We start from the raw sequence: 25,582 nt of genomic DNA, 5'->3' as shown, positions 1-25,582 counted from the left end.
AATCCCAGTTCTAGCACGAGCTATGGGACAATCAACTTTTGTGTCTTAGTTTCCTCACCTGTAAAATAAGGATAATGATAGTACCTACCTCTTAGGATTTTTCTATTATTGAGTTAACACATGTAAAGTAGTTGGAGTGCTTCCTGGCACAAAGTAAGCACTGAGTGTTGTTATTGCTGTTATGGCTGGAAAGCTGAGTTTCTTAGCTACAGGTTCTCAGGGGCCTCTGACAAATAAAACAGCCTAGAAATGAATCTATAGTAGTAAGACCATAACACTCACTGCTCTGTTCCTTCCATCAAGACTATGACTCCATATTTTCACATCTTCTTTCCTTTTATTGAAAAAAATTTTAGAAAATGGCAGTTAATAAAGGGCACAAACAAATCAACAGGGATATATTGGTGGAAAACAGACAATATAAAACTAAAAATGCCATTGGCTTCTTTAATTGGTTAAGAGCACAAAATGTAACAGGCAGAAGGTCTGTTTTAAATTAAAAAGCTGTGTTTTCTGTTAAATTCTCCTCAAGTCAGATTTATACACACCCACAAAAATGGTGTGTGAAGGAAAGCTGTCCTACACAAGAAGTTGTATCCTGAATTCTTCAAGGGAAATAGCTGTTGAAATAGGAATTAACACAGAGTCAGCAACAGTGTTGACAATTTTCTTAAAGTGAGTCTTCAAATGCTGCATGGCACAAAGCTATACTATATAAAGTACTACTAGGTTCAAAGGAAAAGTCTGTACAGCTTTTAGCAAAAATGCTTTTCCAGAAAAGCAAATCAAAACAACACAATCAGCAGACCAAGGAGGCTACAGCTAGACATCAGAGCTACAACTTCTCATATCTGTGCTAGATAATTCCCATTCATCCAGAATGGACTAAAATTTCAGGACAAAACAGGGACTTTTTTTTAACATTTCTTGCTTTACCCATTTTAATTTCTGTTTCTTTTCCCCACCCACCCGGTAATTCGGCATGACCCAGCAGAAAGAGGGCTGCTTCTAGAACTGGCTATTTCATTTTTCTTTCTATGGTGAGACTGTCATGGAGCCTGGATATTTCAGGCTCATATGCATCCATGACCAGTGTCCCACTGTGGTCAAAAAACTTAGCAATGGACTTGGTGAACTCGGCTTCCCGCTGCTGCTTTGTTCTCCCACTGATGAAGGTCAGCTTCAGGGTGTATTTGTCATCGAACCTAAGCATCAGGGAAAAGATAACAAATCAAAAATTAAACATAGAGATTTAACAGTAAAGCATCAAGTGTTTCTAAAGAACAGGAATAAGTTGGGCATGGTAATATAGGAACACAGACATCCTTTAAGACAAGAAAACCCCACCACCCACAATTCCTAACTGCCTTCAAGATACTATTTAGTAATTCTGATACTTAAGTGCTGATACATCTTCCCTGATTTAATTACTGTGTGCCTCTTTTACTTTGTTGTAGACCATTAAACCATATAGACCATCTTTTCTCTGGACTTTGCACTTGCCATGGTGGAAGGATCTTTCTAGAAGACTCTTCTCTCCTACCTTACCTGACTAGTTTCCATTTGTTAATGCTATACTTGGGTATAAACTTTTCTGGGAAAGCCTTCCCAAACATGCCCAATCTGGATCAGATGTGTCTCCTTTATCTTCTACAGCACCATCAACCAATATTCAACTCAAATACTGACCACCTATCATAAGCCAGGTCTAATAATAGGCTCCTACTGTCATCAATAAAACTATGTATTCACATGATGTATATCTATGTTCTTCACTGGACTGGAAGATTCTTGAGGGCAAGGACTTTTGTTCTCTGCTCTTAACTTGGTACTTGGCAGACAATCACATATGTACAAATAAATGAAGAACCGTGGCTTTCAAGGATGTTCCCCAATTCCAGGCTGCTCAGTCCTTGCACTGTGTAATCAATCAACCTACCTCTGGCTTCTACTCTAATCTCAGGTTGTGGATGCCAACTGCTTTACTACATGAACTCCAGAGATTCCCCAGCTATGACTTAAGGTATCTTGAAGGTCTTTACTATTTCCATCCATTGAAGAAGGTTTTTTTTCCATTTCTGCATATTATGGGGTACAAATGTTTAGGTTATGTATGTTGTCCTTGTCCCTCCCCCCGTAAGAGCTTTAGGCATGTTCATCCCCCAGATGGTGTACGTCACACTCATTATGTATGTACATACCCATCCCCTCCGCCCCCCTCACATCTGCCCGACACCCAATAAATGTTAGCCCTATATATGCACTTAGGTGTTGATCAGTGAAACCAATTTGATAGTGAGTACATGTGGTGCTTATTTTTCCATTCTTGGGATACTTCACTTAGTAGAATGGGTTCCAGCTCTATCCAGGAAAATACAAAAGGTGCTATGTCACCATTGTTTCTTATAGCTGAGTAGTACTCCATGGTATACATATACCACATTTTATTAATCCACTCATGTATTGATGGGCACTTGGTTTAACACCAACTTCTTGTAGGCTGACACTCCCTCCCCCCCCCCCCCCGTCCCCTGTCCCATTAGGGCTTATTCAGTGGATTGCCAAGCTAGTGTTATCTTTAGATAAAGAAGTTTCTTGAGCCTCTATTTCTGCATGTTTAAATGAGAAAACTTCTATCTACTTGTAAGATTACTATTATGATTAGAACAGTGTCCACCACTAACTAGTGTTCAAAAAATCATAGCTCCTCAATACATTTTTGGTCTAGGCAGTAATTCCCAAATTGGGTAGCCAGTAGTGAAGGTCCTTGAACTATTTTCAACACCTCAAAAGATTTTCTCAAGCTCTGAACCAACTGTTTCTAACTGACATCACAGTAATTTTTGGACTTCTAGCCCTAGATTTATCAGCAGTTAATGGCTTTGATGACAGGGCATAAGTTGTGACCTGATGTATTTTAGGAATGCTCATTCATTAATGCTAATATTTATTGAGCCCCACTTATGTGTGTCAGGCAGTTTTAGATAGTAAGGATACACAACAGTGAACACAAATGTCTGCCTTTGGCGACTTTCATTTTAGTGTATGTGAGGAAACAAATAGTATTTTAAAAATAAGATATTCGCAGATATTTGAACAGAGCCTTTAAAAAGGTGAGAGAATAAGCTATCTGGAAAAAGAATATTCCAGGCAGATGGAGCAGCAAGTGCAAAGGCCTTGAGGCAAGAACGTGCCTAGAATGTTTGAAGAACAGAAAGAGGGCCGATGTGAACAGAATGGAGTTGGAGAGGATGAGAACCACAGGAGACAAGATGTGTGTTTGTATATACGTGGAGTGCAGAGAATAGATATGTATGGACTTCTAAGACATATTTAGGATTCTAGCTTTTTTCCTAAGTTTTGAGCAAAGGACTGAGTTGATCTGACTTATGTTTCAAAAGGATCACTTTGCCTGCTGTGCTAGAAATAGACCACAAGCAGAAGAGCAGCTGCAGAGGTCCATTAGAACGTTATTATAGTAACCTAAGTAAAAGATGATGGTAGCGTGGAGATGGCAAATGGTCAGATGATATATTAGATGGTAAAGCTGACAGGATTTGCTGACAGACTAGACAAAGGACTGAGAGAGACAAATCCAAATGATCCCAGAGGGAGCATCTGTAAAAATAGCACTGCCATTTATTGAGATGGGAAAAACTGAGGGAAGAGCATGTTTGTATGAGGAATAGCAGTTAAGTTTTAGATGCCAACTTTGAGATGCCTATTAGATAGAAAGCTGGGATACATATGGAGTTCAGAGAAGAGATCTAGGATGAGCAAACAGATTTAGAGATCTTCATCATATAGATGGTCTTTAAAGTCTTGAAAGTCTACATAAGATTTCACCTTGTAAGTGAATATAGATAGAGAAGAGGTTCCAGGAACAAGCCCTGGTGGCATTTCAAATTTAGAGAAATGGGAGATGAAGAATCACAAAGGAGACTCAGGAAAAGACATTAAGGTAAGAAGAAAATTAGAAGCGTGTGGTATCCTAGAAGCCTAGTTTAAAAAAGCAGTATTACATGAGAGTAATTATCATAACTCTATCATATGCTGCTGACAAGTCAAATAAGATGAGGAATTTAAGTGAAGAGCAGATCTAAGTGATAAGGAAAGGGGAGCAGAGAAATGAGAAGACTGTGTGAGAACACAAGGCGAAAGAAATTTTTTTTTTTAGTTGGGAGAAATTAGAGTATGTTTGTATGTCAGAAGGAATGATCCAGCAGAGGAAAACATCAAGTGAGAAGGGATAAAATCTACTGGACTGATGAGGGAAGGCTTTAGACAGATACTTGGAAAGAAGGCAGTGTATGATGAGCACTGCAAGTGGGCAAGTAGTGATGGGAGACTTCTGACAGCTTCTATCTTCTCAGTGGATGGATGGTGGACACTGGCTGCAGGCAGAGACTAATTAGGAAGCCAAGGCTGCAGCCCAGCCCAGGTAAAAGTTAATCATTTACACAACAAAACTTTCTATACATCTAAGCTGTGCCAGGCCCTGGGTTAGGGCTGGGGACCTAGGGGTAAATGAGACAGTCCCTGCATAAAATGCTCTTGAGAATACCTAGGAGTACCTAACCCAGACTCAGGTGTATTAGTGAAGGCTTCTTAGAAGAGGTGACAAGTAGGAGTTAGCCAGGTTAAAGAAAGATAATCAAGCCAGAGAGATGACCATGTTTAAAGGCATAGGGCCACTGGGAAACCTGGATAACTCAGCAAATTACAAATTCCATAAAACTGGTAGAGTAAACACATGTATTTTGGGAAGGGCATGAAAGAGCTGGAGATGTCAATGGAGGATGGATGCTGAAAGACTTCATATGCTGAAGGAGTTTAGAGTTTACTGAATGTGCTGGGGAGCAACAGAATTGAAGACTTTTTACAAAGGAATCACATAATTTGTGGTAAGTGTGCACATAGTAACTGGTGAAACCTTTCATTGCCATTTTCATATCACATGACCAGGTAGCTATGGAACAAGTTGCTAAAAATACAAAAGTCCCAGCCTGAGCAAGAGTGAGACCCTGTCTCTACAAAAAATAGAAAACTTAGCTAGCCACAGTGATGCCCACCTGTAGTCCCAGCTACTTGGGAGGCTGAGGCAGAGGGATCACTTGAGCCCAGGAGTTTGAGCTACGATGATGACACTGCACTCTACCCAGCGTGACAGAAAGAGACTCTGTCTCCAAAAAAAAATACAAAAAAAAACAACAACAAAAAACCCCCCAAAAATATAAAAGTTAGAACGGAAATAATCAAGATGTTGCTCAGTTCTAGAATTCTGCAACTTTGCTTAAGTGGGCTGGCAGAGGATACAGATTTATGATGGCTAAAGCCAAAGGGCAGCTAGGGGCCCTGCAAGGAGGTAACAGTTCAGCTTCAACATCAAAATGAAGGTCTGCTCCTCATAGGCATCTCCATAAGTTGGCAATGACAGAAGATGTACAGCACTGATGCTATATTTACTTTCATATGTGAAGAAATGTACTTATAATTTGAAGGCCTACTGTGCACTAGGAAGTATACCATGTGTTTTTAGAGATAGTGACTAAGCATAAATTCCTGCTCTACCACTTTGAACTGTGTGACTTTAGAATTAATTTAACCTTTTGGGCCTGTATTCTTATCTATAAAATGGACATTCTAAGGTTTAAATGAGATAATGCAGTTAGCACAATATCTAATATGTAATAAATGCTCAATACACATTTGCTATTATTATAACTGGTATCTCATTTTCACAACAACTGTAGGAGTCATTCTTGATCCTACTAAAGCTCAGATAATGTTCTGATCTACCCAAAGCTATACAGCTAGAAAAAACTGAGCTGGAACATGAACCCAGTTCTGGGTACCTACAAACTTGTAGGTTGTCGAGTTGTGTGTCAGCCGCACAAAATTACTCCCACTACTGGTTAAAAACAGACTCTGGATTATGCTTTTTTGAGTTGCCCAGTGCACTACTCCACAGACTCTTGATTGCATTCATGGAGTGCAGTTGGGATCATAAAAGACACAGGAGCTAATGGGATTCTTCAAAAATAACTGATCTCACACATTTGGCCTTTACAGTTCTGCACTCTGAATTGTCTCAGTTAATTGGCCATAAGGATAAAGAGAATCATTCTTCATTCTTCCACCAAAGCATTTTCTCTCAGTTTATCCTTAGAGCACTTCTGTAATAAAGCAATCTCAGAACTGCAGTGCTAGGAAAAACCTTTCCAGATCATTCATACCCCTTTTTTCACTTTACATGACTAGCACTATGATCCGCATAGAGTAGGTGCACAATAATCTGCTGTTGATAATGACAACACACCAGGAAAAATCCAACACTAGGATTTAAAAATCTGTGAAGCTAGTCATACCTTTTAAGACTGGAGGACAGCTGCCAAATATCATCAGGATCCATCCCTGTAGGGTCTTTCCTGTGGGCCACGAGAAAGATGCTCTTCTCCTTATATGAGGTATAAATAGTCAGAATCCCCATCATCACAAAATAGGTTCAAATAAAGTTAAGGAGAAAACACAAACATACAGAAGAGAAGCAACATAAATTGACAAGAGCAATAAAAACTTTCATTATCATGGTCCTAAAAAAGATAGTTTTGTCTTCCTGCAGAAACACCAGAAGTCTATCTATTTCATTTTCGTACTATGGTTATATACCGAGAGAAGCAAGGCTCTCTCTTTTTAATTCTCCAAACATCTCAAAAATGAAGAAAATTTAAAAGTACAGGGCATAAATCAGCTCTCATCTTTTATGTTCAATGACAACATGTATAAGAAGGTAACTAGTTTGTCAAGATTTTGTTATAACTGTGCTTATTTCTTTATAAAAAACAATAATCACCACAGATGATTATTATTATTCCATGTTCAAGGGTCACTGAAGTGATCCAAATAGTTTACTATAAGATCATGACTTTCTAAATATGTATGTACTTACTATATTCAGTTTTTAATAGTACTGACTACCATATTTGAACACTTACGTTGTACCAGAAAACTGGCATAAGAGCTTTGGCATAAGTACCTTTGTCATATAAATTTTATGAAGGAGAGAGGCAGGAAAAGTATAGGGCCAGGTATATGGAGTTTGGAGTGAGGCAGTCCTAAGATTTAAATCTTGGCCTTTTACCAGTGTAACTGTGACAAATTACTTTCTTTCCCAATGTTCATGTCCTCACCTCTAAAATGGGGATAATACTGACTTTTTAGAATTTTCTTGAGGTTTAGAGATGGAAGATAGGCCAGGGATGGTGGCTCACACGTATAATCCTAGCACTCTGGGAGGCCGAGGTGGGAGGATAGTTTGAGGTCAGAAATTTGAGACCAGCCTGAGCAAGAGCGAGACCCCATCTCTACTAAAAATAGAAAAAATTAGCCAGGTGTGGTGGTGTGTGTCTGTAGTCCCAGCTACTCAGGAGGCTGAGGCAGGAGAATCGCTTGAGCCCAGGAATTTGAGGTTGCAGTGAGCTGTGATGACACCACTGTACTCTAGCCCAAGCAACAGAGTGAGACTGTCTCAGGAAAAAAAAGAGAGAGTGATAGAATATGTGTGTGTGTGTGTATGTGTGTATGAGAGAGAGAGACAGACAGACATATGAGACACAGAAGACACTTGTAATGGTAGTCACTATTATAAACAAAACGGACATGATTATAAAAATGAGACCATCTGAAGTACTATCAAGGTAGTTCCCTTGGGAGGCCATATATATATATCTGAAACAACATTGTTCAAACCTCTTTGGAACTCCCCTGGGAAGTGTCTCCAGAACCTATGGCATATTTTTTTGAACTGCCTTAATAGTGAAAAATTAATACTAGGATAATTACTCTGATTACTGAAAGGAGTCAAGAATTACTTGGTGCCACTTCCGGGGACTGTGATTTGGGATCAATTGGGATAATGTCATTTTTTTTTTTTTTTTTTTGAGACAGAGTCTCGCTTTGTTGTCCAGGCTAGAGTGAGTGCCGTGGCGTCAGCCTAGCTCACAGCAACCTCAAACTCCTGGGCTCGAGCGATCCTTCTGCCTCAGCCTCCCGAGTAGCTGGGACTACAGGCATGAGCCACCATGCCCGGCTAATTTTTTATATATATATCAGTTGGCCAATTAATTTCTTTCTATTTATAGTAGAGACAGGGTCTCGCTCTTGCTCAGGCTGGTTTTGAACTCCTGACCTTGAGCAATCCGCCCGCCTCGGCCTTCCGAGAGCTAGGATTACAGGCGTGAGCCACCGGCCATGGGATAATGTCATTTTGACTAGACCTGCCTTATTAGAGGCTTGCTAACTGTCTCTGAAAGTAAATCCCCAAAGGGGGGCTTTAAAAAATATTTTGGGTAGTGGCAAGATTGTTTAAAAAAAGCTACCTACCAAAATGATTTGTTTTAAACAAATAGTATAGTGATGGCACATCACAGACACTGAACAGCACTATGTGACTACTAAAAAGGAGGTAGAACTGTATATACCGAAATGGAAAAATGTCCAATATATTTTTTAGGTTAAAAATTTAGTGCAGAGCATTACTTACAGATTGGGGGATGGTGACCACAAAAAATTATTACTATGAACATGTATAACTTTTGTAGTAACAGTAATAGTATAATAAAGTTCTTTGTATTCAACTTCTTGAGAAATGATCAAGCTGGGTAGGCAACAACCATGATTCTACTTTTATCATAAAAAGAAGAGGGGAAAGGAAACTATTATATACCAAATACATTATAAAATCTCTCATTTCATCTTTATGATAATTCTGTATATTATCCATATTTATAAATGAACATTCAAAGTGTCTCAAAAAAGTTAAGTTTATCAGTGCAAGATCAGGAACACCTTGGATTTCAAACCCATGTTCTCTAGCTTCAGAACAGGTCTTAATTCCACACCTATACTCATTGCTCAGTACCTCCTAGTCTAGCCCCTCAGCTTCAGGGAAACCTGACAGATCTGAACCTCTAAAATCTGATCCTTTCTTAATAGCCTGGAATGAGTGGTGTGAGGCAGCCTGGCCTAATGGGAAAAGTTCTGGGCTAGAAATAAGAAGAGCTGCATCTCATTACTACTGTGTGTTATGCTATTAAGTGCTCATATTAGGATAACCTCTACATTAATAATTAAAGTGAATTACAGATAAAATAACCACATTAAACCTAAAATATGACAGTTACTACATAAATTTAGATACCCACAGCTCATAATGTTAATGTCTAACATTAGCAGGCCCTAATATGAAAGTTTGTTTTATTGCAGGGAGGAGCCATCAGTAGAGATCTTTAAAAATCATCACTAGAAAACAAACCTGAGATACACAAAGGATATGATATGACACACAGAGCCAAAACAGGCTTGGACTCTGGAAAGGGGTGCATATAATCCCAAATCAAAGCCACTATGGCAAAGAAACAGGAGATTGTACAGATGGTGAGGCGACCGTCAATTAGACCAAAATTCTCCACATACTTGTACTTTTCCAGAAGTACCTAGAGAGAAGAACAAAGAATCAAACAGGAATGGCTCCTTCCTAGTACCTGCTTTAATTCTTGACTTCTATGATAAAAGTTATGTTAAAAATCATACAAATTATACTTAAAGTAATTCCCTCCAACTGGGATTTACCACTCTGAACAAGACTCAAGCCATTTATAAAGGATCCAAGAGAAAAAGTTCATCAACTCCTTATATAAAAAACTTTTTTAAATCCTTAACTTTTCCCATAGCTAAAACTTTATTTTCCTTTTACAAATGGAGAGATGACTAATAGTGGATGAATGTCCTATCTTCCCTCAACCTTCTGTGCTCTAGGCTAATTAATCTCAAAAACACTAAATTACCAGCTTTCTTGAAATAGCTAACATTTATATTTTAACACATTTCCCCCTACTTACTATGTGAGAAATCTAGAAACTGCTTTCTGGCTCAACTTTTAACACTGAAAACTAAGGTCACTACAAGTTACAGAAGAAAAAGATCCTCCAGGAGATGAGCCATCAGCTATATACATGTTAAGGGACCCTTCCTCAAGGAAGTACCTTTTTGGCAGAATCATCCAAAGAATTCTTCACAGCTGATCCATCCCACTTGTCAATTTTTACAGGCTTATCATCAATCTTCCACTGTAAAACAAACAGGAAAATTGTGCATCAAGAAACTTAGCATCTTACTAAAAGTAATATGAACTACTTTTTTTGTTTTTTTGAGACAAAGTCTTGCTCTGTCACTCTGGCTAGATAGAGTGAAGTGGCGTAATCATAGCTCACTATAACCTCAAACTCCTGGGCTCAGGTGATCATCCTGTACCAGCCTCAGGAGTAGCTGGGACCACAGGTGTGTGCCACCATGCCTGGCTAATTTTTCTATTTTTAGTAGCGACAGGGTCACTCTTGCTCAGGCTGGCTATGAACTCCTGAGCTCAAACAATCCTCCCACCTCAGCCTCCCAGAGTGCTAGGATTATAGGTGTGAGCCACTGCACCTGGCCTGAACTACTTTCTTAAGAGCATCCTCAAGTATACATAACATTTACTCTTTGTTTTCTGATGTTGGAGAGCTAAAAGACAAAACAGTTAAAAATGAGGTTGAAGGTGAAGGAGACTAGGTCACTACAATCAGTTGGTACTCATGTGATGTTGCCAATCTCCATGTAGAGAAATAAAAATTTTAAGCCCAGAACCAGAATGCTTACATGGGTTATAGAGACTGTGTGATCTCACCTATCCTATCCCAATTTTATGCAAGTAAGAGTACAGAAAAGAACTCTATTTTTTCATCCTTTCATTCTGTGACCATGAAACTCAGAAAACACAGATACATGAATTTACAGACACTAACAATATGGGGAGGGTTTCCTTTAATACATCTTAATCAGCAAACAACTTTTATATTTTACCAGCAAGCCTTAAGTTTAAAAAGACAGAAAATCCAGTAGAGTCTGTTGGAAACAACATTAAATTTTTAATTACAAACCAAGTCCCAGACCCATTCCCATCATCAGTTAGGCAGACAAACTCTGCTTCAATTTCCCTTACCTAGAGAAATTTGTTAAGTTTCCCAAACACTGCCATTCAGAGGGAGGGTATCGCTGGATCATATGGTAACTCTATTTGAACTTTTTGAGGAACTGTCCAACTAGTTTCCACAGTGCTGCACCACTTTACACTCCCATTAACAATATATGAAGGTTCTGCTATATCCTCAACAAAACTGGTTTTCTTTTATATTATTATTATAGCAATCTTAGTGGATGTGAAGTGGTATCTCATCATGCTTTTGCTTTGCATTTCTATAATGACTAACGATGTTAAACATCTTTCATGTGCTTACGGCTAACTGTATATCTTCTATGGAGAAATGTCAATTTATATCATTTACCTTTTAAAGATTGGGTTACTATCTTTTTATTACTGAGTTGTAAGATTCTTTACAGTCTAGATACTAGACCCTTAACAGATATATCAACTTGAAAATATTTTCTCTCATTCTGTGGATTGTCTTTTCACTTTGACAATGTCTTTTGACACATACAAGTTTTTAATTTTGATAAAGTAAAAAACAATGTGTTTTGAGATGCTACTAACATTCACTTTGGCCTGGGCGCAGTGGCTCACACCTGTAATCCTAGTACTCTAGAAGGATTGCTTGAGGTTAGGAGTTGCAAGGATTGCAGGAGGTCACGAGACAAGCCTGAGCAAGATCAAGACCTCATCTCTACTAAAAATAGAAAAAATAAGCTGGGCACAGTGCTGCGGTGCCTATAGTCCCAGCTACTTGGGAGGCTGACGCAGGAGGATTGCTTGAGCCCAGGAGTTTGAGGTCGCTATGAGCCAGGCTAATGCCATGGCACTCTAGCCTGGGCGACAGAGTGAGACTGTCTCCACAAAAAAAAAAAAAAAAAAAGAAAAAAGAAAAAAAGTTCAGTTTGCAAAACTATGTTAAAAACCCAGTACCTTGTTTCTTTAAACACAACACATAAAATTACAGTAATATCACAGATAACAATTTTATCTCCTTTGTCAGTGCTAGGTCGTAGGGCACAAGCATATCAGAAGTCTGGCAAGCTAAGATACCAACCAGGAGAGGAAAAGAGGAGATATGCCCTAAGAACACATGGTTGGTGGGTGACAAATCCAAGGCTACAGCCAAGGTTTTCCACCTCAAAACAGATATTCTTCCCACTACATTAACTAGCACAAGGCCCACTCTGGTATGAAAGGCAATGTACTGAGAAAGGTAAGAGCACTGGATTAAGTCTTGGGGAAGCCAGGCTCTGTGTGGTCTTGGGCAAGTTGCTTTACCTTCCCCTCTCCAACTATGTCCACGTCGATAAAATGAGGCTAGAATATCAGATGAACTTCAGGTCTCTTACATTTTAGTGAAACCACTATTGATTAAGCAGAATAGTTAAAAACAAAAACAAAAAAAAACACCTTAAAATGTCAGAACCAAAAAGGACTTAAAAAGTCATTTAAGACAGCAGTTCTCAACCTGGACATAACTATTAAAATGCAGAGGTAGTAAATAGAGATGTGTGGGGTAGATGTAGATGTCCAGGCCCCACCTTCAGAATCTGATTCAGGTCTTAGAGGAAGTCCAAAATCTGATATTTTTTAACTAATACCCAAGGGAGTCTGATACAGACAGATTTCACACCATGTTCTGAAAAACATCTAATAACCAGCTCTAAGCAGCTATATATATTTTGCCAAGCACTTACCATGTGCCAGATACCACCTTTTAAGGTAAAAACTATTATTATCCCCACTTCACAGATGAGGAAACTGAAATACAAAGAAATTTCTTGACTTGCCCAAGAACACATATACAGCAAGTGGCAGAGCCGGAATTCAAAACCAGACAGACAGCCTGGCGCCAGAGTTTGTGTTCTCAACTAAGATATAAAATCTGTGTCTTACGATCAGGCTGACAACCCAGCCAGGAAACAGAAATCCAGGTATGAGGTTAAAAGGGTCTGGATATAGCTTCTGGAAACCATGGTTTAACATCACATGTCAACTTTAATAGCCAAAACAAATTAAGCAAGCAGCTTTTCTTTATAGCTGCCAGGTAGAACAAAATGCCTTGATGTATTTGGGACAAAATAACTTCCTGCAATAAGTCATTCTGTGACAGAGGTTGGAAGATTCTATTTGCATACTTATTTTTAAGATCAGGAAACAAGAATTGCTGTGTTCTTAAAGTCAGTTTTGTAAGAGTAGAAAATCACATCTGTTTAGGGAAAGCCAGAAGCATATCTGCATCTCTATTACATTTCTTTATGGCCAGTGAAATATGGTTGTAGAAATGAAATAAAAGCCCTCCCCCTCAAAATCAAGACAAATCAAATAAATTGTATTAAATGTAATAGCCTCTCATTCCTACAGAGTAAAAGCCTCTCTATTCATTCAGATCCTGCTCCACTGACAATAGTATTTTTCCCACGTTTTCTCCCACAGTACCCTCAGTCTTCAAACAATTAGAGGCACCATCCTCTAAAAATGTTTCTGAAGACTGAGGTGGCAGATCTCAAGTCTTTTGTCTGCTAAATTCAATGCTGCAAGTACTTATTCTATGTTGATCACTATAGAGAAGCTCTCATGGGAAAATGGATAAATACAAATTGGCGGAATACTACAAGACAGTATGTCATATAACTGACAGCTTAATTCCCATGTGCAGCAAGTGCTAGAGAAATTAGAGGGAGTACAGCTCAACATAAGGCTGAAATGAAGTTTCCCAAGAAAAAGCACTTAAGCAGCTCTTCACTATTTTCTTTCCCCTTGGTTAAATCTTCCAAGCTCTCCTTTGTGAGACCTTTTATCTATTTCTGATAAAGTTAGGGTTCTCAGCACCTTGTCATTCTATTAATATTTTTAAATACTCCTTTATAAAGAACATTGATCAGTATTGTACAACTTAATCCTTACAAGCCTACAATATGTACAAGTGTCCCCAAATGTTTACGTAAGGAAATTTAAGTTCAGTAATATCACATACTTATTCAAGGCCATGTGGTTTTTAACATGCTGCAACAGAATTCAAACTTGTCTTTCTTTTTACTGTATACTATAAACTAACAGGGTATATGGCCTTATTAAAAGTTTCTAATTTTTATCTCTCCAAACTATCTGAGTAACCTTCCTAAAGCCACTTTATACAGTCTCAAAAACCTTCAACAGCTTCCTACTCCTACTTCGAGCAATTTATGCCCTCCTCAATCTGATTCTATCACTACAGTTCCCTTAGAGAGCCTTCTAGTCAACTCACTACCTAAGAAACATCAAGCACCATCACATTCTGAGATGGTGTACCTTTGCTCAAGGAGACTTTCTTCCTTGGATATGGCTTTTCTTTCTCTCCTGCCCCATAAGGTCCCAGTTCCACTCTCGGACATGAGGCTTCCCTTATCAATTAGATCTCAGAGATCATTCTCTTTCTCAGTTGAACTTACATAAAAAGTACACATTTGAATACACCATATATGTTACCTTAAATATATTTAATATTTTGAGTACCCCATCTCCTATATTCAGCTATTTTGAGTACTCTGACAGGATTCTTGATTTATGCCTCTGCCATCACACATTTGTATTGGACATAGGTTACAGACACTGTTAATGTATATAGTCTTATTTGATTCTCACAAAAATCCTGTAATATAGGTGCCAGAGACTCTAAAATTTCAGATGAAGAAAGGGAAATTTAGTGAGGTTAACTGACTTGCCAGTCTTCATTCCGTTTGCAAGTAGCAGATACTCCAAAGCCAAAACCTTACGATCTCCAAATCCAGGTTCTTTCAATAACACAATGATGCCAAATATTAATCCATAATCACTGCCCTAGCAGAATGTCCATGCTTAATGTTTGCTGGTGATGGTCCAAGCAGAGAGAAGAGCAAGACCAGTCAGTGGGACAGGATGAGCTTAGGCTGTAAGGTGGTCACCCAGCAGGAAGGTAGGATTTATGTACGAACATGACCCATCAATTCCCAATACTCTCACATCTTGAAGAAATTTACCATCACAACCTCCAGAACATGTTTCTGTCTCTTAAGAAGGGTTGAGTGTGAGAACCGAGTAATTCAAAACCAATGACACTCAAAAAAACAAGCAAAAATAACTGGATCTGAAACTCTCAACATCATCCATATTCTCATCATCTAAGGCACAGAGAAGTCTGAAAGCTGTTTTCAATTAAAGTAAAACATCCTAGGCTGGGTGCGGTGGCTCACACCCGTAATCCTAGCACTTTGAGAGAGCAGGAGGGAAGACTGCCTAAGACCAGGAGTTCGAGACCAGCCTGAGTAACATGAGGAGATCCCATCTATACAAAAAACAGAAAAATTAGCTGAGCATGGTGGCATGCACCATTCCACAGTAGTCCCAGCTACTGTGGAAGCCAAGCCAGGAGGATGGCTTGAGCCTGGGAGTTTGAGGTTGCAGTGAGCTATGATGATGCCACTGAACTCTAGCTGGGCAACAGAACAAGACCCTGTCTCAAAACAAAACAAAAAACAAACCCAAACAAAAATCCTGACTGTTCACTATATTAAAGACACCATGCTTAACAATTTTCATCAAACCAGCCTAGGGCCCTACAATGAGAGAACTGGAAGTTCCCTTAGGACACATTAAGGCTAAATACCTCAGTTCACAGATGAGAAAACAGAGTGAGCATATTTCAAGGTCACAGAGCTAACTTCAGGCAGAACCAACACTAGGACCCAGCTCTCCATGCAATTGCTGCTTCCAAGATGCTGTGCAAAGGGCAAGAAGGGCCAACTCAGGGGCACAGTTTTCCTTTTCTTTTAAGCGCTTGCGGCTAGGACTACGCAATTAAAAAATAAATTGGAAGAGAGCAAGGGGAAAGGAGCAAGCGTGAGCAGGCAGCAGAGGACCTGCTGGCAAGCAGGTGGAGGGAGGGAGGGAGGAGGAGAGGAAAGCAAGAGGAAAAAAAGAAAAATCTTAAGGGCTTCTTGTCAGCCCAGTAGGAGAAATCAATATACTCAAACATTTTTAGTATTTGGCGTATAGTGATAAAATGCCTAGAAACTTCAGTAAGCATAAAGGACAAGAAGCACTTTAGAATCTGTAGCAGCACGCAAGGGTGATGGTGGTGTGGAATTTGAAGGATACTGGCTTTGAGTAGATTATTTCCTTCAGGCTTCAGTTTTTCCCTCTCAGTAAGATGGGCACTTTCAACAGTGGTCGGAGCACCACAGGGGAAAGCGATGGCCACGTTGAAATGCTGGAATAATCAAATTACCCGAAGCAGCTGTGGTGGTGGTCAGCATTATGGACCAGGAACACCCACGAAAAGGAAACAAAGCTTAAAAAGGAGAGGGACCAGGTCTGAAGTGTGGAGAGTGCGGGCTGCGAACGCTCACAGGTTTTTCACGGTGTGCCAGACAAGGGCTCCCCTCAAGAGGCCGCAGAAAATAAGGGGGACAAGGATAGGAAGGGGGGTTCGCGGCCTCTTAAGCCTCCCCAGGGCTCGACTGTTCCCAAGAACTAGATCCTCACCTTATCCAACAAGCCGCTACGGCTACTGCCCGTCCCGCAGCTGGGACCACCGCCAGCCCCACCACTGCCTCCGCCACCACCGCTTCTCCCGCCCTGTGCAGCCGCCGCCGCCATCTTGTTCGCCTCGGCGTCTCCCTCCCCTCCGACTTGTCCGAAGCCTATTGGCTGAAGCTGACGAAGTGACGAGCCGGGCAGAGTCCATCGGGATCCGTAGTTCGGGGTTTGCTGTCGCGAGGTTGTCAGCAGAAGTGGCCGCGGGGCTTGCCGGGACTTGTAGTTAGAAGCTCCGGCCGCCCGTTGCCACTTACAGTGCCAGCCGCGGCGTCGCGGTTACTAAGGAGTGAGGAAGGTAGTAGGAGGCGCCACCGTGGAGCTGCTCCGAGATCCCCGGGAGGCTCGCAGGCGTGCATCCCGCCTGACCGGGACGTCGCCTCCGCCCGCCGCTCGGAGGCGGAAGCGACGCCGGAGGCAGGTGCGGCTGGAAACTTAGTTTGCGTGAGTTAAGAGTCTGTCCCCGGCCCCGAAGTGGTGTTTCCAAAGGGGACGGGAGGAGCGCGTCTTCATCGCCTTTTAGCCGAGTTACGGCACCAATTCTTCTCTCAAGCAACTGTCATTTTAGCTGTTAGTAATATTTTCGTGTTATAGACAATTCGCATTTACTGAGTGCCTGTCGTCTGCTAGGCAGTACGCTATGCGCATTTACACCCGTCCTCTCACTTATTTAGCCCCGTAACAGCCCTGTCATATGAGGCAACTAAATAATTTACCCAAGGCCACGTAGGTAGCATGTATCAGAATCCTGTTTTGAAGCCAGTTTGGGGTTTTTTTGTTTTTTGTTTTGTTTTCTTGTTTTTTTAATACCTCAAAACCAATGGTATTGCCCCCCTGGCACTCTGCTTTTACAGTTTTAGGATGTAATAGTATTCTTAATTTTAATTATTAATTCAATTATTCCCCACAAATATTTATTAAGCACCAATGTTGCCTGGCACTATACTAAGGGATACAGGGGGATCAAGATAGACCTGGTCACTACTCAGGTGGAACTCCTAGCCTAGTGACCTAGAGTTATCACATTGCAGAATTGTATCACACTATGTTCTATTACATTTTATTATTAACCCTGTAGGTTCCCCATAAGTGTCCAAATGATTGAACAAATATCATTGAGTTCCTTACTACATAGCAGGCCCTGTTTCTAGTCACCAGGGATATATCCCTGAATAAAACAACCAGCCACCTACCTTGGTGAACCTAACATTCATGTGAAAATAATTATCAGGAAATAACATCAGATGAGCTTTCCCTACTTCTGTGAATCAATGTCAGGCCACTCCAGTCAGATGCCCCTGTAGCTTGTTAGTTACTGTTTATCTTTTGTAACTTCTCATTTTTCAAGACCTATCTTTAATGTCACCTGCTTTGTGAAAACTTTCCTGATCTTTGCTTCTTCCTTCTTTGCAGACTGCATGAAGTCACAGACTGCTCCTATAACATTTTGTTCATGGTTTAATTTAGTTCAATTAACACTTATTGAGACTCTTCCTTCAGTAGGCCAGGTCCCTGTGTGAGACATAGGATAGAGAAATATGTCCGGCCTTGGAGGAACTCCCAGCCTAGTGTTAGTAGGGTGGCGAACAGACAAGGAAGCAGGCCATTATAATACAGTATGAAATAGGCCTGAGGTGGTAGCACAGAGGAGGGTCAACCTGAGAAGAGGGAGATACTGGAAAGCTAGCTGTATGAGGCAGGCAAAGAAGAGGGGCAGAAGTGTAATAGCCAAAGGAATGGAATAAGCAAATATATGCAGATGAGGAACCTTACTACGTGTGTGTGTGTGTGTGTGTGTGTGTGTGTAAGAGAGAGAGTGAAAGTGAAAGTGTGTGTGTGTGGTGTTGGAGCTAGGAGGCACTACAGTCAGATTGGCATTAGCTGCCTCAAGTTTGAAATAGAGACCAGAAGTAGCTGAAGCTAACTAGACAGGCACCCTGCATGTCTGGAACTTGTACTTTATTTCATCATATAAACTTCTTTCTAGATAATGTAACTTTGGGTTTATGTGCTCTTCTTGGCCCATTAGTTGTAGATCCACACCTGCTCACCTAATATTCCTCATAGAGAACTGGAATGTCTAAGATTAGTTGTGTTCAGGTGTATATGCCTCTCTACAAGCCTGAGTCTGATTCATCATTTATGTTATATGCATTGCAAATATCTTTTCCCAGACTCTTATCTTTCAATTTTGTCTTCGACATTTTTATCCGGTAGAAATTTATTTTGTGTATATGATTATGTAAGCAACCTCTTCATTTCAGATTTGTGCTTTGTGCAGCTTATTTAAGCACTGCAGCTGTACCTCATTTTCACAAGATTATTCTCCTATACCACCTTCCCATCTGTATCTCTGTTTCTATCTTAAATATGAATCTATTTCCTGGATCTTTAGTCCTGTGGTTTTTTCTAGACTCCAAGACAAATTTTGGAGCAGAAAGCTTCCAGTATATAATTAATAAGAAAGTTCAAGAGCTCTATGGTACGCTAAGAGGGAATATAATATCTATTTTACAGGTGAAGAAACAGGTGAAGAAACAAAAGAAAAAGCAAGTCAAGAGGCCATTCCCAAAATCAAAGATCAAGTAAGTACTCTGCAGACCTAAAGCCAAGTGTCCCTACTCTATAAGTTCCTGGAGCCTTCTCCAACAGTCATCATCTCTAACAATTCCCAGCAGCAATTTACTCATTCATTCCTTCATTTACCTATCTAGCAGAGAGGTATGATTGGTTATAAGAGAGATCTCCTAAAAGACATATTGTCTGAATATGAGTTTGTCCCCATCCATCTGTCTATCCATTAATCTTCCCAACATATTTTTAGTGAGTCCTAGGCTCTATGCTAGGTCCTAGAATTACATAAGTAAGGTAATCATAGGCCCCATAGCAGGTGGGAAGTCGTTGAGGGAAGCGGTTATAAGTGATAAGTGATAAGTACTATACTAGGAGAAGTATTGGGTATTGTAGAAACACATAAGAAGGGCCTCCAACCCTTTTCATGGAAGGTGAGGGACCAGGTATTCATAGTGCCCTGTGTTGGACCAAAGGAGACACCAAAATTCATTCATCTGTTTATTCCACAGATATTTATGGAATTTGTTATATGCCAGATACTGTGTTTGGAATAAATTGATGAATATCATAGATATTGCCCTTCCTGTGGAGGAGTTTAAGGTCTAACTGGGGATATATACGCATATATATCTGATATACACAAACCCGCCTACCTTGGGTCCTAGGAGTTCTATCATAGCTTTCATTTGGCTCACATGTGTTTCCTATGAACTAAGTCCCAAGGGTGTAAGAGAGGGAATTAGATGCGTTTCCAGACTTGGAGATTCATAGTCCATTGAAGGAGATCCCTCATATTGTTAATAATCTTATGAGGTAGAAAAGACTCAGGCTATGAAAGAGATACAGAAAAAAGACTCCAGGGCTTAGCAAAAGTAGCAATTATTTCCACTGGAAGGTTCCACAAAGGCTTTGTGGAAAGGGTGGCATTTAGATGGGGTATAGAAAGATGCTTTTTTTTCTATCTGTCCTATCCATTACCTCATTTAATTCTTACCACAGTTCTCCAAGGCACAGAATTTTTATCCTCATTTTATATGTGATAAATCTGAGACAAATAGAGGTAAAGTTATTTGTCCAAGGTCACTCAGCTTAGTAGTAGAAACTAGACTCAAGCATAAGCTTCCCATTTCCAAAATTGTTTCTCTTCCTACTACATCACTTTATATTCACAGAGTAAATATTTATCACCTCTGGGAAACTTCCTCTCAGAACACCTCTATCCCAGCTTTCTACACTGTTCATTCCTTATACTGAACTCCTCCTAGACCCTCTATCTTGTGGTCCCACATTCTTTGTATGGCCTCCCTTTCCCCAGGCAGGGGCTTGCAGTTTCCCAAATGTCTGCTACTTCAAATTGTCTGAAGCTGTCCCAAAGAAGATTTGGGGATGGCTAGATCACTTTAAAGAGAAATCCTAAGAGCTCAAGGTTTAAGAAACTTAGATCCTTGAGGTGGCATTGGAGCTGAATCTTAAAGGGATGAGATCAATCAGATGAACAAGATGGAGAAGTGCATTTTAAGCTGAATGAACACCAAGAACAAAGACAGGAAAGACTGCATGTGAATGGTCTGTTTTGGGAATAGAAAATGGCTCCATGGGCCTGAATGGGCAGGACTGACTTGAGCTGGAAAGATTAGAATATTGGCCCCCAAGGACCTTGAAGACCAGGCTTAGGCATCTGGCCTTCATACTTAGTGGGAACCCAGTCAGAAGACTATTGCAGTATTCTAGGAGGGAGATGATGAGATATTTGATGAAAGCAGTGGAGATGGAGAAAAGTTGACTGTTAGAACAGTATTTCTGAGCTGGAATTTTCATGGCTTAGTGACCAATTAGATGTATGAGACAGGGTGGGAAGGTGGATGTAGGATGACATTCAGGTTTGCATCAGGTAGTGCCCAACTAAGCGCTTTCAAGACAAAACGAAATACTGTGTTTCCCTGAAAATAAGACCTACCCATAAAATAAGCCCTAGCAGGATTTCTAAGCATTTGTCCAATATAAGCCCTACCCCAAAAATAAGACCTAATGATGGGCATGGCTATGCAACGTATCTGCACAACCCATGCATTTCGTCAAGGAATGGTAAAGAAGACGAACAGCCCTTCTCATCTGCCCCATGAGAGCTCTATTGCTGGACATAGGAGATTGGGGCCAATGGTTCTAAAGGAAATAGAGTCGCAAGAAATTCAGGATGGAATTCGGGGTTTGGAGAGTTATGATGATGTTCCAGAAGAAAACGACTTAACTATATTTGAATAAATGTAGATTGTTGTACCGTACTTTAAAAAAAAAAAAACACATCCCCTGAAAATAAGCCCTAGGGTGTCTTCTTGAGGAAAAATAAATATAAGACCCTGCCTTATTTTGGGGGAAACACGGTATTTGTTATTAAATTTGAAAATCCAAGTAATTGGAGTTTATTTTCTTGAATGGGACTTGCTGTTAAACTCCTACACCATGAAAATAAAAGAATATCAATTAGGAAAAACAAACCGTTAGCCTGGAGTTGATCCTGGTTCCCAGGTATGTTTAGTTTGGCTTGCACACTGTTTTAAAGTGGCAAATTAGTTGCTGACACTCAAATAATCAGGAGATTTCATATATAAGGCAGACTTCTTGTGAAAAAATTGGACAATCTAGCAAAACTGACTTAGGCAGGAATTGGCAAAAACTAAATAGTGGCCACCTCTGTGGGCATGTGCAGATACATGCATACTCTTATTCTCCCTCTTCCCATACTCTTCTGTTTGACATCAAGCTTTCTTCACTTACGTGGCTAAAATGTAGGGTTTTGCAAAGTTTGACATCAGACTATGGCAAAGAGTTATATATTTTCTTCTCTTTTTTTTTTTTTTCCTGAAGAAAGTCAGCAGGTATATATATTTTCTTAACTCAGCAAATTCTTTAACTTCACAATCCTTAAATGACAAACAATAAGTACAGTTGTGATTATCCATTCCCTTGAGGAATTATTTCTGTGTCTGGCTCCCTGAAGAGAATAACAATTTGATGAAGGAAAGCCTGTGTCGGACCCTAGAATCAGAACCATATTCTCTTTCCAGTATATATTTTTTGAGAGAAGGTGTCACTCTGTCATCCAGGCTGGAGTGCAGTGGCATTATCATAGCTCATTGTAGACTCCAACTCCTGGACTCCAGTGATCTTTCTGCCTTGGCCTCCTGAGTAGCTTCGACTACAGGCCTGTGCCACTGCACCAGCTAAAATTTTATTTTTTGTAAAGATGAGGTCTTGCTATGTTGCCTAGGCTGGTCTCAAACTCCAATCCTCCTGCCTTGGCCTCCCAAAATGCTGGGATTACAGGCATGAGCCACTGCACCTGGCTCCCTTCCAACTTTTGTGCATGTACACAGGTGCACGCATGGGCATGAGTACATGTGCACACACCCCTACCTGCCTAAGGAAATTGGTGACTCACTGTAAATTGATATTGGAGAGTCTCTGAGAGCTATTTGACAGCAGATAGAAAATGGAAGGTTATTTCTTATGTACTCTTTTTATTCTTTAGGTGTTAGGTAAATGGAACACTCAGGATATTTGAAACCTCTTTCCCGTCACACTGTCCCTGAGGGAGCCTGGTCTTCAACCCCCTCAGTGAGAGAACTCTTACCCCAGGCACTGGGTACCCTTCCTCCTGCCTCTGTAGGGATGGCTCTGTAGTTCTGCCCACCTTTGTCCTGCATTCTCAGCCTTTCTTCCTTGACTGGCTCCTTCCTCCCAGTCAATAGATGTAGTCAAGCCTTTCTCATCCTCTTAATAAGCATAGTAATAGAAAATAATCAACATGAGTTAGCCATGTGCCAGGTACTAAGTCCTTTCACAAGCATTTGCTCATTCAATCATCAAAACAGCCCTATGAAGTAGATGCACTTACTGTCCACATTTCATAGAGGAAAAATCAAGGTACAGAAAAGCTAAGTAACTTGCTCAAGACAACACAGCTAGCAAGTGGTGGAGCTAGGATTTGAACCCATACAGTAGCATTCCAGAGTCTATGTTCTGTAGTGACTCTGTCCACTCAGGTGGAGGCAAATGCTAACACTGCATTTGCACAATTCTGAGAGAGAGTACGTATCCCCTTAGGTTTTCCTCAGGGATCTTGCCCACCTTCACCTATCCCAGCCCTGATGTTCACACATCTCTTCACTTTATCTTCCTTCTCCCAACTGTCTTGCTTTTCTCCTCCCTTTCAGAGCCAGTCTTGAAAAACATGCTTACATTCACTTTTTGCACTTCCTCACCTTCCAGTCCCTCATCTATACTCAAAGTCTGGCTTTTACTCTACTCTTCCGCTGAAACTGACCTCTACTTCCTCATGGCCTATTTTTAGTCCTCACCTTCCCTGATTTTTCTGCTTCTCTCTCCTTCTTTCACATAGCTTTCTCTTCCCTAGGCTTACCTGACAGCTTTCTGCTCACCCTCCACCCCCCAGTTCTACTGCTCTGAAATTCCTTTCTGAATTCTCCTGGGACTTCTCCTGCTTTGTCCACACATTAAGTGCTCATATTTCCAATTGGTCTCACTCCTCTTTTCCTTTTCCCTCCCTCCATCCCTTCTTTCCTTACTTCCTTCCTTTTTTTCTTTATATCTGTCTTTCTTTAATTCTTCAGTTTATTAACAAGAACCCTCATCATCTTACTCCAGGGTTGCTACAATACTCCCCTAACTGCAATCCCAGTTGCCAGAAGCCACTTTCATCTCATGTTATATTTATCAGATCTCTCTTTATAAAGCACAGCTTGGATCATGGCTCTACCCAGCTCAGAAATTGTCCATGGCTCTTGGTCACCTACAAGATGAAGCTTGAGCTCCTAGACTGGCACCAGAGGCCCTTGAGGAGCAGGCACCATCCTTCCTGTCCATCCTTATTGTCCAAAACTCCTGAACACACATCCTTCCCCTTCCAAGGGCAGGTTGTTTCTTAACTGTGTACAGCCATGCCCTCAGTCCTGTGGCCCTTGTTGTTTGGAATACTTATCCTTCTATCAGCAATACCAGGTGATACCAGCTATCTCTATTAGCTGATATCAGGTCTATCTGAAAACTCAATTCATCCCTCAAATTCTATTTATCCAGTTCATATTTCATTATTTGCATATCATCTTCTCTAAAATGTGAACCCTCTCTTCACTGAACTCTCTTAAACAAACTTCTAGCATGTACTTAATATGTGCCAGGCATTGCCTTTCTCACTTGATCCTGTCATCTGTCTATTAAGGTAGGTACCCTCATTTTGCAGGTGAGGAAACTGAGGCTCAAAGGAGTAGAGTAACTTGCCCAGTCATTAGAGTGAGGAACGATAGAGCCAGGATTCAAACTAGGTCTGAGCGCACAGGTAATGCTCTTTCTAGAGTTCCATTGAGTTAAGGTTGATTTGAACTGAAAAACCCAGGACCTTGTCTCTCTCTCTTCATTTAAGCAGCCAGCCCATTTCCTAAGCAGGGCAGTGGGCCTCTAGGGCCTCAAGTGGCAGGGCGTGTGCCGGGTGCGGTGGTCCTGTTGGGCTCACAAGCTGCAATGGGATGAGAGAGCGCCACTGTACCTTCTCACTCTTCTGCTTCCTCGCTTTCCTTGCATGGCTCTCAGGGAGATGGCCTACTCAGGAGTCTACAAGCTGGATGATGGGAAGCCTTACCTGAGCAACTGCTTTCCAGCCAAAAATCTGCTTCGGATGCCAGAGGAAGGTCAGGAGACTTCTCAAATTGGTACCTTTTCCCCACACCCAGCTTCTGCCTTAGACTGTTTCTCACATCTGTTTCTTCCTCTCCAGCCCCTTCACTACTGTTCCCTACCCCACTCAATCCTACCCTTCTAATCTATCTCCTGTAGCCTCAGTGGGACTTCTAATGTGCATATTTAACCATAGTGCCTCCTTCTGTTCAGTTACTTCTCATTACTGACTCCTTTATCTGGCATTCTATGTCATTCAGAGTCTAACCTTCCCTAACCCTCTGCTACAGCCCCATTCCTTTACCAATGCCCTATTCCACAGTGTTTTTTTTTTTTTGTTGTTGTTGTTGTTTTTTATTAATAAGAGATGAGAGTCTCACTCTGTTGCCCAGGCTGGAGTGCAGTGGTGCAATCATAGTTCACTGTAGCCTTGAACTCCTGGGCTCAAGTGATCCTCCCACCTCAGCCTCCCAAACAGCTAGAATTACAGGCACACACCTGGCCTCTCTTTTCATATAGCCTTTTTATTTTCCCTGAGTGTTCCTGCCCTCATTCTAGTTAGCCAAACTTCTCATTCCACAAAGCCCAGCTCTTCTCCTCCTTCCGGTAAGTCATGTTTGTCAACCCTAGCATTCAGCTCCCTTCCTCTCTTGTGAGGTGTCTTCTTGTCTGTCTCTTATTTGATGAGTAGTCATAGTCTGTCAAGCTCCTTTATTAAATGGCTTAAACTCAACTCTG

At 40.8% G+C, this 25,582-nt stretch overlaps 2 protein-coding genes across 4 annotated transcripts in view; one reads left to right on the top strand and one right to left on the bottom strand.

The window, feature by feature from the left end:
• Positions 1 to 421: 421 nt before the first annotated feature.
• On the bottom strand, positions 422 to 16,679 carry SPCS2 (signal peptidase complex subunit 2). Its single transcript, XM_076002317.1, has 5 exons — positions 16,529 to 16,679; positions 10,044 to 10,127; positions 9,335 to 9,494; positions 6,369 to 6,504; positions 422 to 1,205 (listed from the first exon to the last, which is right to left on the bottom strand). The coding sequence occupies exons 1-5, from the start codon at positions 16,640 to 16,642 to the stop codon at positions 1,019 to 1,021; spliced, it is 681 nt and encodes a 226-aa protein (XP_075858432.1). The 5' UTR covers positions 16,643 to 16,679; the 3' UTR covers positions 422 to 1,018.
• A 106-nt stretch (positions 16,680 to 16,785) lies between these two features.
• Positions 16,786 to 25,582, top strand: part of XRRA1 (X-ray radiation resistance associated 1) — a 69,870-nt gene continuing 61,073 nt past the window's right edge. For 2 of the 3 annotated variants that reach the window (XM_076002314.1, XM_012745029.3), the window contains exons 1-3: positions 16,786 to 17,023; positions 19,097 to 19,164; positions 24,761 to 24,858. In XM_076002314.1, the coding sequence (XP_075858429.1) occupies positions 24,765 to 24,858 (94 nt within the window). In that variant the 5' untranslated portion in view covers positions 16,786 to 17,023; positions 19,097 to 19,164; positions 24,761 to 24,764. The remainder of the gene's footprint in view (positions 17,024 to 19,096; positions 19,165 to 24,760; positions 24,859 to 25,582) is intronic. The other variant, XM_012745028.3, reaches the window with a different exon arrangement.

Source organism: Microcebus murinus, chromosome 4 (assembly GCF_040939455.1).
Source record: "Microcebus murinus isolate Inina chromosome 4, M.murinus_Inina_mat1.0, whole genome shotgun sequence".
NCBI lineage: Eukaryota > Metazoa > Chordata > Mammalia > Primates > Cheirogaleidae > Microcebus > Microcebus murinus.
The sequence above is the reverse complement of the archived record's forward strand: the minus strand, read 5'-3'. Positions and strand labels throughout refer to the sequence as shown.